Source organism: Falco cherrug, chromosome 10 (genome assembly GCF_023634085.1).
Source record: "Falco cherrug isolate bFalChe1 chromosome 10, bFalChe1.pri, whole genome shotgun sequence".
NCBI classification, from domain to species: domain Eukaryota; kingdom Metazoa; phylum Chordata; class Aves; order Falconiformes; family Falconidae; genus Falco; species Falco cherrug.
The window spans coordinates 22,739,471-22,753,851 of record NC_073706.1 but is presented as its reverse complement, the minus strand read 5'-3'; the positions used below and the strand labels follow the sequence as shown (position 1 = coordinate 22,753,851).

The 14,381-nt window shown below is 42.6% G+C and overlaps 1 protein-coding gene across 4 annotated transcripts in view; it reads right to left on the bottom strand.

The window, feature by feature from the left end:
* The window catches only part of ANO5 (anoctamin 5), a 62,408-nt gene extending 48,502 nt beyond the window's left edge, over positions 1-13,906 (bottom strand). The window contains exons 1-2 of one of the 4 annotated variants that reach the window (XM_055721706.1): positions 13,663-13,906; positions 1,961-2,005 (exon numbers count right to left, since the gene is read on the bottom strand). In XM_055721706.1, the coding sequence (XP_055577681.1) occupies positions 1,961-2,005; positions 13,663-13,723 (106 nt within the window). In that variant the 5' untranslated portion in view covers positions 13,724-13,906. The remainder of the gene's footprint in view (positions 1-1,960; positions 2,006-13,662) is intronic. The other 3 variants (XM_055721708.1, XM_055721707.1, XM_055721709.1) reach the window with 3 other exon arrangements.
* Between the last annotated feature and the right edge of the window lie 475 nt (positions 13,907-14,381).

The window sequence follows — 14,381 nt, the reverse complement described above, 5'->3', positions numbered from 1 at the left end:
ATAAGCTAGGCTCCTGCTCCAAGAACTTTTTGTAAACAACCAACCCTCTGCTGATCAGACAGACTGGTTTAAATCGGGCATCTCAGTAACTCTACCACCAATGGAAAAAAAGTGGTTTTAAAAACAGCTCATCACAGTCTAGAGCACGCATCTAACAATGGTGCCATTTTCTTCCAACAAAACTATTCATCATACTCCCTTCTCCATCAAGGAAGTGCTGCTGTGTCCAGCTTAGACTGGGCAGACGGACTAGCACATTTTAGACTGGACTGCTGTTAAGACAACTGCAATATGATTATTCCTACCAATGAAACAAACCTACTCTTTTTTTCCTTTTTTTGGTAACCTGTAAATATTTCATGTCAAAATTGCATCCAGGCAGGATATAAACTGGTTCTTGAAACATCTGTAATAAGCTACTTAACTAGAGCTTGAGAACATTTCATTTCCTATAATTTCTTTGTCTAAGTTCACTTATAGAAAATGGTATCTGTAATTTATAAGTGTACATATGATATTATGATAAACTGGGCAATGTTATATAATGGTATAAAATATAAAATGAATTTTCTAAATGCTAAGACATTTTCAAATGTTACGTGCCATCCTGCTAAAACAAACTATGCCTGCAAAATCTATATTAGTAGATAGAAATTGAACACTGAAATTCTACTTTATGCACTCGTAGAAAGGTGCTTCCATATTTTGATACAAGTGTAGAGACCAACATTAAATCACCTCTAAAAAGCTGGCATGTAAGTAACTAACTTGGGATAATTCTTCCTACCCAAATGCATCATAAATGCTGCAGGTACTACACCGTAAGGGAGAACACTAAACACAGGAAAGCTTTACAGGAACAGCTTCAGCACAGAACTGAATTCAGTTCACATGCCAACGCAGCAAAAGTGTTTGAGATGCACAAGAAACAAACGACACACAATAGCAGAGTATCCTAGTAAGAACACTTAAGTCTTGACTCCAAAAACAACAGCTATCTAAATATTCAGATGAAATTACATGAGAAACTGTTTCTGCAAGGACAGAGAGGCTCTGTCTCCATACAGGGCTGGCTCTAAGCTTACGCAAACTCAGTAGCTGCCCAGGACAGCAGACCGCTGCCTGATGAAAGAAAGGCAGCATCACCATCCCGCTCTGCTGCCTGCTCTGCCTGCAGCCCTGGGGAGCAGGTGGCTGTTGCAGCTTTGGCCAAAGGTAGCAAGCCCAGGGCCCAGGAGCATAAAGCCCAAATGTTCCGTCACACAGCCTTCCGTGGCACAAGCAGCCTGGCACCTTTTGCCTGGAGCAGTAACTTTCAATTTGCCTATGCTGCTGAGAGGACTTGAACCAATTCTGTGGCCTACAACAGCCGCCTTGGTGTTTGATTTTTCTGGATTGTCCTCTCTGTACTTGCAAAAGCTTAACCTCAGGGACAAGCACAATTCAGAGTTCTGCATTTAAAATTTTCTTCTAGTACCATAGCTGATTACTTATTGAACTAGGGGAAGGAAATTCTTTCGGTATCTCTGAGGATCCAGGGGAATAAAACTGAAGAACCCTAGAGAAGCACAAAAGATGACAAAGAGAATGAAAAACATATTAACCAAGAAGTACCACATACTTAATACATTCACTCCCTGAAAACACACAAACAGGTTCCTGAGCAGGAACAGCGCAAGAAATGCACATCCAAGTCCTGCAGGAAGGCGTGAAGGAGCCACAACCCACAACTGCAACAAACACCAGGAAAGGAGATGCCCAATTAATTCTTAACGAAGAGAGCTGCCCGCGGATAGCTAAGAACTGACTTGCACATCACATTGCAAAAAGCCTGGCTCATATGTGATACCAATGACTCATATGAACCTAAGTCTAATTTCCAAGAGGCTCTCAGCAGAGAAAAAAAGGACACAGGATGCACACAAAAGGGAGGAAGGCATAACACTGGCAAGTACGATACCTTCTGACTGCGATGGCTTGAACTTGGTGAGAATCACAATGTCATCTTTAAAAGGAAAAAAACACTTCAGTAAAAAACAGAAGTAATATCCACTTCTAACATGAACTTATTTAATAATTCCCCTCTATTCTTTACAATACAGCCACTGTACGCAGCAAAAGAGTAAGCCCTGGAAACCAGAGACTGTGACCTAGACAGAAAGCACAGAGCAGGTTCCTCTCAAAACACCAACATTCACCTTTTTGTCTGGGCACCTTATTTGACACCACAAAGATCTACTTTGCCATATCAGCGGCAGAGAGACCCGTAGTTTCTGCTAGCCAAGAGAACACCTTTAAAATTCTTCAAGAAATTACAACTTACCTAAAGATGGAGGTAAAACAACATTCTGATAAAACCAACGTATTTAAGGCAATGGTTTTGTTCTTCAATACTAGATGCTCTACTGTATGTACAGATGTAGAAACATCTGCACACCAAGAAGAATGAATGAGAACATCTAATAAATATAAGTGGCCCTACAATACAAAATTCATTTGCACAAACTGCTGTCAGCCCTTGCAAATGTTTTATTCAAAATTAACTCCAGAACAACACTGTGACCATCAAAACTCATTGTTTCAGACATACGATTTTAATGGTTATTCAAATCATTGGCCTTTCATGGGCAGGCACATACCCTAGCTGAAAGAAATTCCTCTTTCCTAACGTAAATATAATCTCCAACAGCCTTACAGTTCTGTACACAGCTATTTGTAACTCCTTAAAAAGGTGTGTCTTGGGGTTTGTATATTATTGGAAAGAAGTGAGCTTAACACCGCCTATAATTTTGTGGTATTAACATCTGCTGTCCCAAACTACACCCTGCCACAGGGCAATCTATTTACAAACTTTTGGTATGCCACCCCTAAGAATTACAGACTATTTCAATTACAGACCAGGATGATCAAATTGATAGTAATCCTAACAGTTCATAAAAATCAACACTCAAAACTGAAGACTGCAAAATGTAATTATGACTGATTTTGCCTCTTAAAATACAAGTAGTTTATCCCACAAAAAAGGTCATTCTATTAGTGCAATCTTATGATTTCTGCAACCAGCATGAAAAATGGCTTTTTGTGTAATGAAATGATTAGTCACTCTACAATAGTTTTAACGCTGTCCACAGTGCCTGAATCACTTTCTTTTTCTACACGGCAAAACTAATGATTTAACTAAAAGATGAAAGGAATTTAACTCCACATCTGGACCCATTGGTTAAAGAAGCACTTCAATACGATGAATATTTCAGGAATCAAAAAAACGTCTTTCAAAAGTTTCTTATTCATTCCATAATGAAAAATCCCAACCCTTAGTGGTCTAGACACCAACATGTTCAGTATTTTTCAAAGATGCTACCATATCTGCCGTTTACAGAACCGCCATGCAAGCTGTTCACATATGACTGGCCGTCACATATTTAAACTCGGATAGATGGGTTGGAGACCATATGCATGACCTAGTGACCAATTCTCTTCGATGCCTACCATGGTAATACAGACTTCATAAAACTAAAAACAGACATTGCCTGCAAGTAAAGCAGCAGTGCAAAATACCTTGTTTATTTTGACAGCTGCTGTTTTAATTTAATTGTCAATGATCTCGTAAAACACAAGTCAATGTATTCAGTCCTGTCACAAAAAAAGTAATGACGCCTTTGTAAATCAAGGTCCTCCGTAGCCCGTTTTCCAATAGCTGGGCAAGGTAAGCAGCACAGCTCGACAACACCACAGGACTAGTGACACATCCCCCTGCACCAAACACAAGCCGCACATTCTCTGAGAGACACACAGCCTGACACAGGCCATGTCCTGCTCATGAGAGCTGTGCCTCAGCTAGGCAAATACAAGGTGCAAATACAAGCCCAGCCACAGGACTGCTCACTTGACTTCATTAGTAGTGCACGTTGTGGAATGGTTTTTGGCTTCTAGCACTCTCCCGGACAGAGCAGAAACACACTCTGGCAGACACCACAGGCCAGGTGCTGGTCTTCAAAACAGTATGGAGAAGTCTGCCCTGCTTGGGAAAGAAGGGAGTTTAGCCATATGGACATGGCTGGACCATGCTACTTGTCCTCCAAGGACAATGAAAAAAATCTTTGGTCTTTTTCATTACTAGCACAAGCACAGCCAGGGATAATCGAGCATCTTAAACCATACCTAACCTGCAATTTCCCTGGAAGATAATGAACTCTGTCACTTCAGCATCCTCAGTAAGCTGGGATCTGCTGGCAGATGGGAAGAAGAAAGCTTGGCCGATGACACCACACTCAAGGTACAGCTAGGCATGGAGCAGCTGGCGTGCTGCAGTCTGGCACTGTGCAGAGCCACTCCACATCAGGAAACAGCAACAGAAAGCAGCTCAGTTTTCCTTTCTTTCAACTGCTGTCACCCTGATTCAGCTGCACCAAGCAGAGCTCTTTGCTAGCTGCATTACTACCAGTAAAAATGTTAATATATTAGAGGCTTCTAAAGCCAAGTGGCAACTAAACAGACATTTTTAGGGATCAAAATGTTCATTTTGCTACTAAAACTAGAAAATCACCTGCACTTGCACACTTTAAAGACCTCTGACAGAGCTATTCCAAAGGCCAAGTCAGAACCAGGACTCTCAGGCAGCTGTTGATAAACTGTTTATTGTTTAGCTGCAATAAGACAGTATTACTATGGGTCCTGCTATTATTTCTCAGCATTGTTTCCAAACTACTGCTTCCATTTATTTCCACCATTTTCTTAGACACAGTAACAGCATCCTTTTCAGCCAACAAAACCAAGCAGGTAGAAAGAGCTTCCAGAACTGTCATACTGTTCTGCATATGTCTGACACCTTTGATGTATCAGTTTATACACATACATATCCCCAGAGGAAAAAGCTGATGGTCCAGGTAAAATGAAAAAAAAAAAAAAAACAAACCAAAAACCAAACACAAAACAAAAAAAACACAACAAACAAAAGCCACCCAAACCAAAACCCCTGAAACTTACATTGCAGTTGTTATGAGGCAGCTACTTTGTACTATAAAGAAAATTCCTAATATTCATTCTTACCAAGTAACGAAAGAAAATTTTATTCCTACATGTCTTGATGTTACCATCATAATTAAGCTCTGCCATTATTCAATAACCTCTCCTGTCTGACAAAAAAAATCAATTTAAAACATGATTATTTATCACTAAATCAATGTGCTATTTACAGGACTGTATTCTTTGCTCCTAGAAGATCACCATGGGATTACTGTTGTGGGATCGACTCTGACCTATTTCCACCTTGATAAGGAGTCTGATTTTGCCCTGAGTCACTAACAAAAACGCAGACTGAACAAAGGCCTCTCCAGAATAAGGTCACTCGTTCCAAGTAAACGCCATAATGACTGTATTCACCAGTTCCATACCTAATAAAAACATACCTTTAAAATGACATATTAACCAATTTATGTGTATGTCGACCGTAACCTCCCAGAGCTGGGTGACTGAGTTACCATGGGGAACTGAGGACCCACCTAGTATGCTGGCTCCTGAGCAAGTAAAATAAGTATTATTACTTCACCTGGCATCGTCTGAAGAGTAGTAACTGTGCTGCTGAGCCAAAGATTCAGTCTCAAGATTATCCTTGAAGTGGTGGTTTATGCACACTCAGACATGCTCCTAAAAATTTAGAACTATTTCTTAACAATGAAAACTTTAAAAGTTTCAGTAAATCCAATAAAATTTATTGGGAACATGTTAAAAGAATGTTATTATTCCTTTAATAAAAAATATTAATTCAAGTATAGGCTGTTTCATGGACATATTAATTCTCAGCATATGTTTAATTTTTTAAAAAGCGATTCCGCAGAACAAATATTTATTAACAGGTAGGAAGTAAAAGAAATAACCCTGTTATATAGACATAAATATATACAGATGAGAAATCTGCTCCTAACAAGAAGAAAATCTCATTTAGCATTTGGAAAACACATTAAGTCCTCAGTTCTGTTCTCTATTATAGTAAATGTATATTTAAAATCACAGCTTGAGGTCTACCCTCAGCTGCCTTGCTTCTGAAGAACCATAAACCTCCCCTTTCAATTAAAAGCACTGGGCTAAAAAAAGGGGGGGGAGGGGCAGCAAAGAACTGTGTAAATCTGGTTTTAGCAAAAAAACACAAGCATAGTGTTGTAACACAGAACCTGAATGACATTTTAACGTGGGTAAGGCGATAACCACTACCATATTGCATGTACCAGCACAGACAATACTTAAAGCATGCTATGAGCACTGAAGCTGACACTTACACCTTTCAGGTACCATCATTTTACAGACCACTTCACAGAAACTGATTAACAGGTTCAAACACAACTGAAAAAAGAAACCCAGCCCAGTGATAGCTGGGAAAGACAGGTTTTTTAAAATCGTGTAGCATTTACATGCATTTAAGTAAGGGGGAACAGGATGGCAAATAAACCTCTGAAGAGCAGGGTGGTAACATGCCAGACTGTGGAAGTCCCAACAACTCATGAAGCACTATGGCTGTGTTTGTTTGCACTTAAGACCATTTATACGTGCAGGGCCAGGTTTCATAGCACTATCTGACCGATGATGCAAACAGCTCAGGCAATGCACATACATGTGGCGGGTGCTCTCACATCTCCGTCAAGAAAAGATAAGGAAAACTGAACCACAGTATTGCTTTTCATCACAGCCCACGGGTATTACAAGCACTTCATTAAGTGTTAGGTATAGACTTGTTTTCCTAGTGTTCCCAGAGACACACTTAAAATTTCATAGCATCATTCATTAATGCATTTCTCCAACTTGCACTGAAGTCACTGATGTCATCCTGAAGCAACACAAACTCCGATTTCTTTTGGCATTTGCAACACCCAAGTTTTTAAAAGTTGCAGAGAGCCCTAAGTACTATGTGTTCTATGGACAGACGTTATATTCCCATCCTTGTATGAGAGATGTTCCATAGATACCGAAAGACAGAAGTGATGCATGAAGAGGGAACTAACAACTGAGAAATAGGGATGAGGTTTAGCATAAACTAAAACCCCATATAACTTTTACTTTTATTAAGAAAGTAAAAAGCAATATATAAAACACTACACGTTGCGTTTACTGTCCTCTAGCAGTATTCCTCCGTTTCATTCTACCCAGACATTTCATTTCCGATGGCCAATTTCATCTGCAATTTCTTGTTCCTCCTGGTCCTCATGCTCTACCTAGTTCAATACTATTTTGGCTACGCCTCCCATGAAATGTGTCATTGGGGATTCTGCTCGTGTCTTCACCAACCATTTAATTTTCTCATCTTAAACAACATAAAAATACACCAACATAGGAACATTTTTTACAGACAAATTCCAAAAACTTTTTTTTTTCTGCCCAAATTAAAGACAATGGAACAAATCTGGAAGTCATATACTGACCTCAGAGAGAAACAGTTCCTATCAATCAAGAAAATGAGCAGGGCAATAGACCCTGGCTTCTTTTTATGTAAGCACAAGTCAACTAACGGGACTGAGGCAGACAAAGACATCCAACTTGCCAATGGCCTCAAAACCACATCTGCTAGTCATTACTCATTAGCATGGTATATTTCTAGCACACTATAAGTTCTGCAAACACAAGTTTGCTGATTTCCAACCTGATAGTTTAGAAAACCCCTTTCAATAACAAACCATTCTAATTTAGGGCTGGTGCAGAGAATTAAAGGGCAGCCATTCACATCACGAGCCCTACCCACATGGCTTGCTGGGGTTCTGCTGTCTTGCCAAAGGCCTCAAATTTCACGTTTACCCTTGGGAGCCTGCTAAGGAAGATGAGGGGATCCCATGGGATTTCTAGTTATAAGACTGTACTTCACCCAATGAAATACTGATTTTCTAAAAAACAGCAGTTGGAACTTCCCTACCTCTACTGGCCCTTGCTGACCAGTGGGGAATGGCTCTAACTGTACCAAAAGACCAGACAAACCAACAAGATGTAATAATGAGGTGATTATATTATATTGTTATGTGTAAACGAGTGATCCACGTGCACTGGGAAAAGAAGTCTGACTTGAAACAACAGCTTAGAATGAAGTCTTTAAACACAAATAACATCAAATGTTGGTCTATTAATTTATTCTTAGTGGTCAGATCTGTAACAGACTACTACAATACAAATGCCAAAAAAAAAAAGTAAATCCCATAATCCTTTATAGGATCTACTGAAAATTCCAGATTACAACTGTGCTAACAGGATCTAGGACAATTTGTCTCCTCCTTTCTTAGGCACCAGTGACAACTAAAGCAGAAACCCTACATTAGCAGAACGCAATGATGAAAATGGAAGCTAAAGAGAGACTGATGGTAAGCCTACAGTGTGTAAGAACGTGCTAGCTCTGCCTTGCTGTGGCGTGAAAAGAGTGATCCAAAGCTACATGCATGTATTAAGTACACAGAAATAGACTCAGAAGCCTTTACTGGATTACTGCAATACAAGTACAGCTGTTCTGGAGAACTACACGTACACATAGATTTTCACATTACATCCCTCAGCCTACCCAGGCTAAGGCAAGTTAAGAATTGTAGTATATTTCGTAAAGAGAGATAATTAGCCCTTACAATGCATGTCAGCACAGTTGCACAAGTTGTGAAGCTTTCAGCATTGGTTCAGGCATCGTGCCTTATTCTGCACTTTTTTACCAGTGGTGGCCAACTAGCCTGCTAGCACACCGTTCCTTGGCATGCCTCAGACTGAAGCAATGAACTTACACAGGTTTAACAGCTGCAGGTTCTTGCAGGAGGCCCTTCAAAGAAAAACACACCTCTCTCCAGTATAACCTAAGTAACCCAGTCCCAACCTAGCATCAACTTCTCCCCCACACAATGGCTTAATCTATTAATTCCTGGAGTATTACTCAGCTTTCTGCATAGCCGACACCTCAAAATCCTTCCATATTTACTTATAATTGCAAGAACTATCCCTAGCAGTACAACACAAGGATCTTCCTGCCCCTTTGTGCATTTACACACATGTGCACATAAAGAGCTACCGCAAAATATAATGAATTTACCACTAGATAGTGAAGCACAACCTGGCAGCTACAACTGCTCTTCAGTTCAACCCACACATAGCAAAAAAAAACAAAAAAAACCCACAACCAAAAAACTAGTGGAAAAAAACCAACCCTGCATTATTACCTCGCCACTTAGTATCTGGCACAGCAACTCTCACAACTTTTTTTACATCACCTATATCTTCTGAATTACATGTTTACATTAGGTGACTGTACTTCTCCACATATATACAACTCATTTAGTATCTGTAAACTAATTAATATGAAGACAATGCTGTTTGGTTTTATGTTGGGTGGGTGTGTGTGTGTTTTTAAGGGGGTTGGGGGGCATAGTTTGTTTGTTTTATAAAGCATTTGCCAATAGTTCTCAGCACAATTTTAAACACACCTTTTCAGGAACACCCTTATATCTTACCCTACTTTCTCATTGCATCATACTAATTATCAATCGTTTGTACCCAGGTGTTAAAGTGCCCTTCCATTTTATGATACAGTTATTTCTGTATAGACTTTACTGGAGTGCAAAAACTAGCATTTCAACACAGCTTTCCATTCTTAACACATGACGCTAATGCACCTGTTAGATAAAAGCTTGAAAAGCAAAGTAACTTTTGATTTTGTTTTTAAATTAAGAAGAATTACTTACAAAATCCTTCCAGGGTGTGACAACATACTTAAGGCATAATTTCATTGACCAGCAGCAAAGACTGGGAACTTAGCAGCTGTAGTTATACTTTCAAAATATTTAATCTTACTCAGATCCAAAGTCAATTTTTTATTTAAAAAAAATTAAAATCAAGCCCCTATGCACCGGAAACCTGCCTTTCTATTAGTCCAATAAACACCTCTAAATGGGACACCACACCAGAACGTACCTTATGTGCAAAGCGCCAGAGAGGAAAACCCTGAAAGAACATCACTCTGCCCTAGACTGCAAGAGGATTTCAGCAACTTCCTCAGCTTTTACTCGGTATTCGCAGTCCAGAACCTCTGTCCCCAGCTGGAACCAAGCCCCTCCTCCCGGAACCGGTGAGAGGGATCAACAGCTGCAGAGCATTTTCTTTCATTTTCTGAGAAAAAAGGTGAAGCTGAAAACAGATCCCTTATTACATAGAGGCTAAAAAAGCATTCACCTGCGATGGGCAGGACAGTCACTCAGCTCTTCACCTGAGGGAATTCAGCTGTGTTGCCCAGCTCTCCGAAGACGGGCTTAAACATCCCACATAATTGCTACTGGGTAAAGGTGGCATGCCAAAGACTTAATCCCTCCTGTGGAGCTGCTCTGGTTGCTGCTCACTGGGCTGCAGAGAGCCCAACTTAAAACCTCATATGCAAGGTCCTCGTGTAAAAGAAAACTCCTTTAAGTCTCAGTCACCAGTCCAAGGCAATTTTATTTACTTTTTTTTTAACTGACACAATCTCTGGATGAAAATCCGTATTTAACAACTGTGATGTGATGGGCTTGACACTTCCATTTTCCTCATTAAAGGCACCACAGTTATACTGTGCAAGCTGTTGGGATCAGTTCCCAAAAGCAAGCTTTCCTACTACGAACTGGAGTTTGCCGTGAAAAGGAGGTTTACCTTCCAATAACCAACCTGTATTTACACTGCACCCCCGCAGTGACGCATTGCTGCCAGGAAAGAAATTCCACTCAGGAGCTACACACTGGTTGGTCTAAGGGAGTATTTTCTTCCCTGCCTTTTATATTCTGAACTATGTCTAAATCTCTTGGAGCTTTTATTTCATTACCTAGGAATAATCCTTCAAACAGCTTTAGGGTTAACAAACCCTCCGTTTTAGCCGGGAACATGATAGCCCAATTCAGTGTTTCCACAAATAGATCAGAAATTGCTACATACATTGCTCCAGTAATCAGACACAGATGTAGTTTTGAACAGAGGCCTGTATTTTATGTTACTAGTATCAATCACAATAATTCTGATTAAGTAAGTGAAATATCACTCTATTAAATGACAGGAGTATATGGCCCTGAATGCTGAGGCATTATGAGAAGCCAGCACACTGCACAAGAGCAGTTTGCAAGTCATGCCATCAGCTATACCCAATGTTTTGCTGCCTTTCTCAGGTGGAACGCAAGGAAGATGACAACAGACCAAATAAGCATTTGAATTCCCATCAGTCTTAGAGCATTTCCAGGTCAAACCAGACTCCTGGAAGTTTTAGAAGGGAACCATGCATATCAGGGCAGCATATTTCAAATCATAGCACAGAACCAATTACAGGTTTCCAGAAGATCCACAGTCTTGGGAAATACCCCACACCCCAGCTACTGTAGCATTTACATTTCATGCTGGAAAAAAAGACTGAAAGAGAGCACAGACACGAAGAAAGATTTCTAACAACATACCGTGGTCTTCTTCCTCTGATATTTACATTCCAATTTTGCAAGTTCAGTTTTCTTCAGTTTTAATATTGGAGGTAAATGCCACACATCTTACAACAGAATGCAAAATCTCGTACACTGAAATGGACATTATTACCTCACGCGAGTGTAATTCAACAGGAACCCAGAAAGCTTCCTTCAAGGTAGGCGTTCTGGTGCAGTCTCTGAACAGAGTCTGCAAGTTAAACTTTCTGCTGCTGGTAAACCGTTGTTCATTCCCAGAACCTGTTCCCTCAGCATTCAAATTTCATGAAAAGCAGTAGGAAACCTGAATTAAATACACATATACTATCCAAATATGAAGACGTATTTAAGGAAAGTAAGTAGCAGATGTTTTTTCTTCTGCCTTGTTCCTCCTGACTCACACAGACCCTGCTTGAGCACATCAGCCATCTATAGCTTGGAGCCTCCTTAAGAGGCTATCTTCTCCTTAAAAGTGCAGAGCAGATGTTTAGATCTATGAGAAGTCCCAGCGGCAATGTAAGCATACTGTGAAGTTTTTCTAAATCATTATTTAAGGAAGATTATTTTTTTTAACCTTGAGAGATTTTTGGACAACAAATGAACATAAGATTTTAAAAAGCCTACTCACTTTATCCCATATTCAATTTGTTTCTGTTTTAGAAAAGTGATTAATGAAAAAAATTGAACTGGTGCCACATTTTATATGTATAGTTATGTGCCAGTATGGTAAATCCTACTAAATCATCCTTGTTCGTTGAAACCCCTCGAATCTCCTTATCCCCAATGTTTACGACTATAAAAAAAACCCCAAGACAGTCATTGGAAAACTGAACACTGCAAAATTATGTTTACAAGCATCTTTCCCTGAACAGTTATCACCCATTTTGTAAATATAAATAGTCTCAAACTACTTGAGAACAACCACAGCAGCTCAGCCCTAAGCACTTTTCATTGCTCACAGGCAGCGGGATGGGCAATGACTCAGGCCTCCCCACAAGACTCTGGAAAAGCACTGCTGGCCAAGAGGCTGGGACACCCATCCGACATCCATCTGCCTGGGTGCCAGCGCCCCCGGGCTCGGAGGGCAAGCACGGCTGGCACTGGCTGTGGGCGCCCGCCTTGCCACAGTCGGACACCTCTGCTTCCGTCACGTAACCACCTCCTTTTGGGAGATTTCCATAGTCGTTGCCTGCTGGCATAGCTCTGAAACAAGACTGTCAAGTATTTTGAAAGTCATGATTCTACACTAGTGCTCAAGATGTTTAAGGTGGCATTATATGTTTTTCTACAAGACAGTGTAGTCAAGCGGTGAGAGAAAACTCAGAAGCCAAGCAGCCAACCCACCTGCTTAGTGGTTCTTCCCTGCTTTAGGATCTTCACTTCTAGGACTGATGGCAAAGCGTGATTCCCAAAAAGAAATGTTTCTTTTAAGTAGCTACAGAATCTTTCTGAAAATACCACCGGACTGTCTCCCATCGGACTGTTGATTCACGTTGCCAGATGAGACACTGATAAATACACCCAAGTGTCTGCGTCATGCTGTTTTACGAAATCCTAATACTACCACATTTATTACGAGTAATTACATTATATACTGACACGAACTGAAAACTGTACCCTGGTTATTGCTAAAACAAAGGCAGGCGCCAGCAGCAAGGCCCGGGCCGCGCTGCAGCGGGCGGCGCCCCGGCTGGCCGGGTACCGGCGCCTCAGCGGGGGGAGACCGGGGGGCTGCCCCCCCCCCCCCCGCCCCGGCCGCCAGCTCCGGCCCAGCCGGTGCTCCCTGAAAGGCTGGAAGTTTGCTGTTAGGCTGAGCGACCTCTATATCTGAGGGGTGTTTAAAATTAAAAACCAAGGGCCATCCCTCGGTTTTGTTGCGAGCTGCGCGCTGATGGAAGAACCATTTTCTTCAGGGTTTCTCTGGTGTAACGCCCTCACCCAGCCACCCACAGGCAGAGGTGTTCCAGTGCAAACCGCAGGATTCCAGACAGTCAGGAGGCGTCCGGAGTCAGCCGGGACCATCCCCACCGCCCAGCCGGCTGAGCTCCGGGGCGGCACGGCACCCCCAGACGGCCCCCAGGTCGCCCCGCCGCCGGCGCGGCCGCTGCCTCCCACCCGCCACGCGCCCGCGGGCCCCGAGCCGCCACGGGCAGGAAGCGGCGGCCGCGCCCAGCCCCGCAGCACCCCCCTCTCGGCGGGGAGGCGGAACAAAGCAGCGAGCCCCCCGCTCCCCGCCATCTCCTACCGTCCGCGGACAGGGCCATCTCGATAAGCGTCTCATTCGCCTTCTTCCCCAAACGATTCATGGTGGCCGCCTTTTCTCTGCTCCTGGCCCGCGGCGGGGTCTGCCTCCCGCCAGCAGACGAGGGAAGCGGGGCTGAGTCAGGGGCTGGGGGGCCGCCCCATGCATGCGCACTGCCCGCCGAGGCGGAGCGGGGACCGGAGGCGGGAGGGGCAGGCGGGGGCCGCCCTGCGCGGGTGCGGCCGGTGCCGGGGGCGCTGAGGGGCCCGCCCGCTGGCCGCGCCCGACGGGGGCTCCTCGTTCCCTGGCGGCCGGGCTCGCCTCGCTCGGGGCTGCCTTAAACCCTTCGCCTTTCCGCTACGTAGAGAGAAACGCCCGAAGGAGAAGTGGGATCACTGCCAGAACGAGCCGTTACGCACTCGCTCAGTCCTTCAGGGGCGTTTGGGAAAAGCAACCCCTTTGAACAGTTTGATCTCTCCGTTTAGGTAGAGCAAAGGGTTTGCTTTTTTTTTTTTTTTTGTGGGTTTTTTTTTTTTTTTTTGGTCAGTCTACATCTTTTATAGTACTTGATCTTTCATGAGAGAAGAGGGGAAGGAAACAGGGGTAAAGTAATGCTCTGTTTTTGGGTCAGTGTTCTGGTTTAACAGTAGCTGGCAGAGAAGTCCCACACAGTCCCCAGCGTGCATGCCCCCAGTGGGATGGCGCAGAACCAGAAGGGTCAG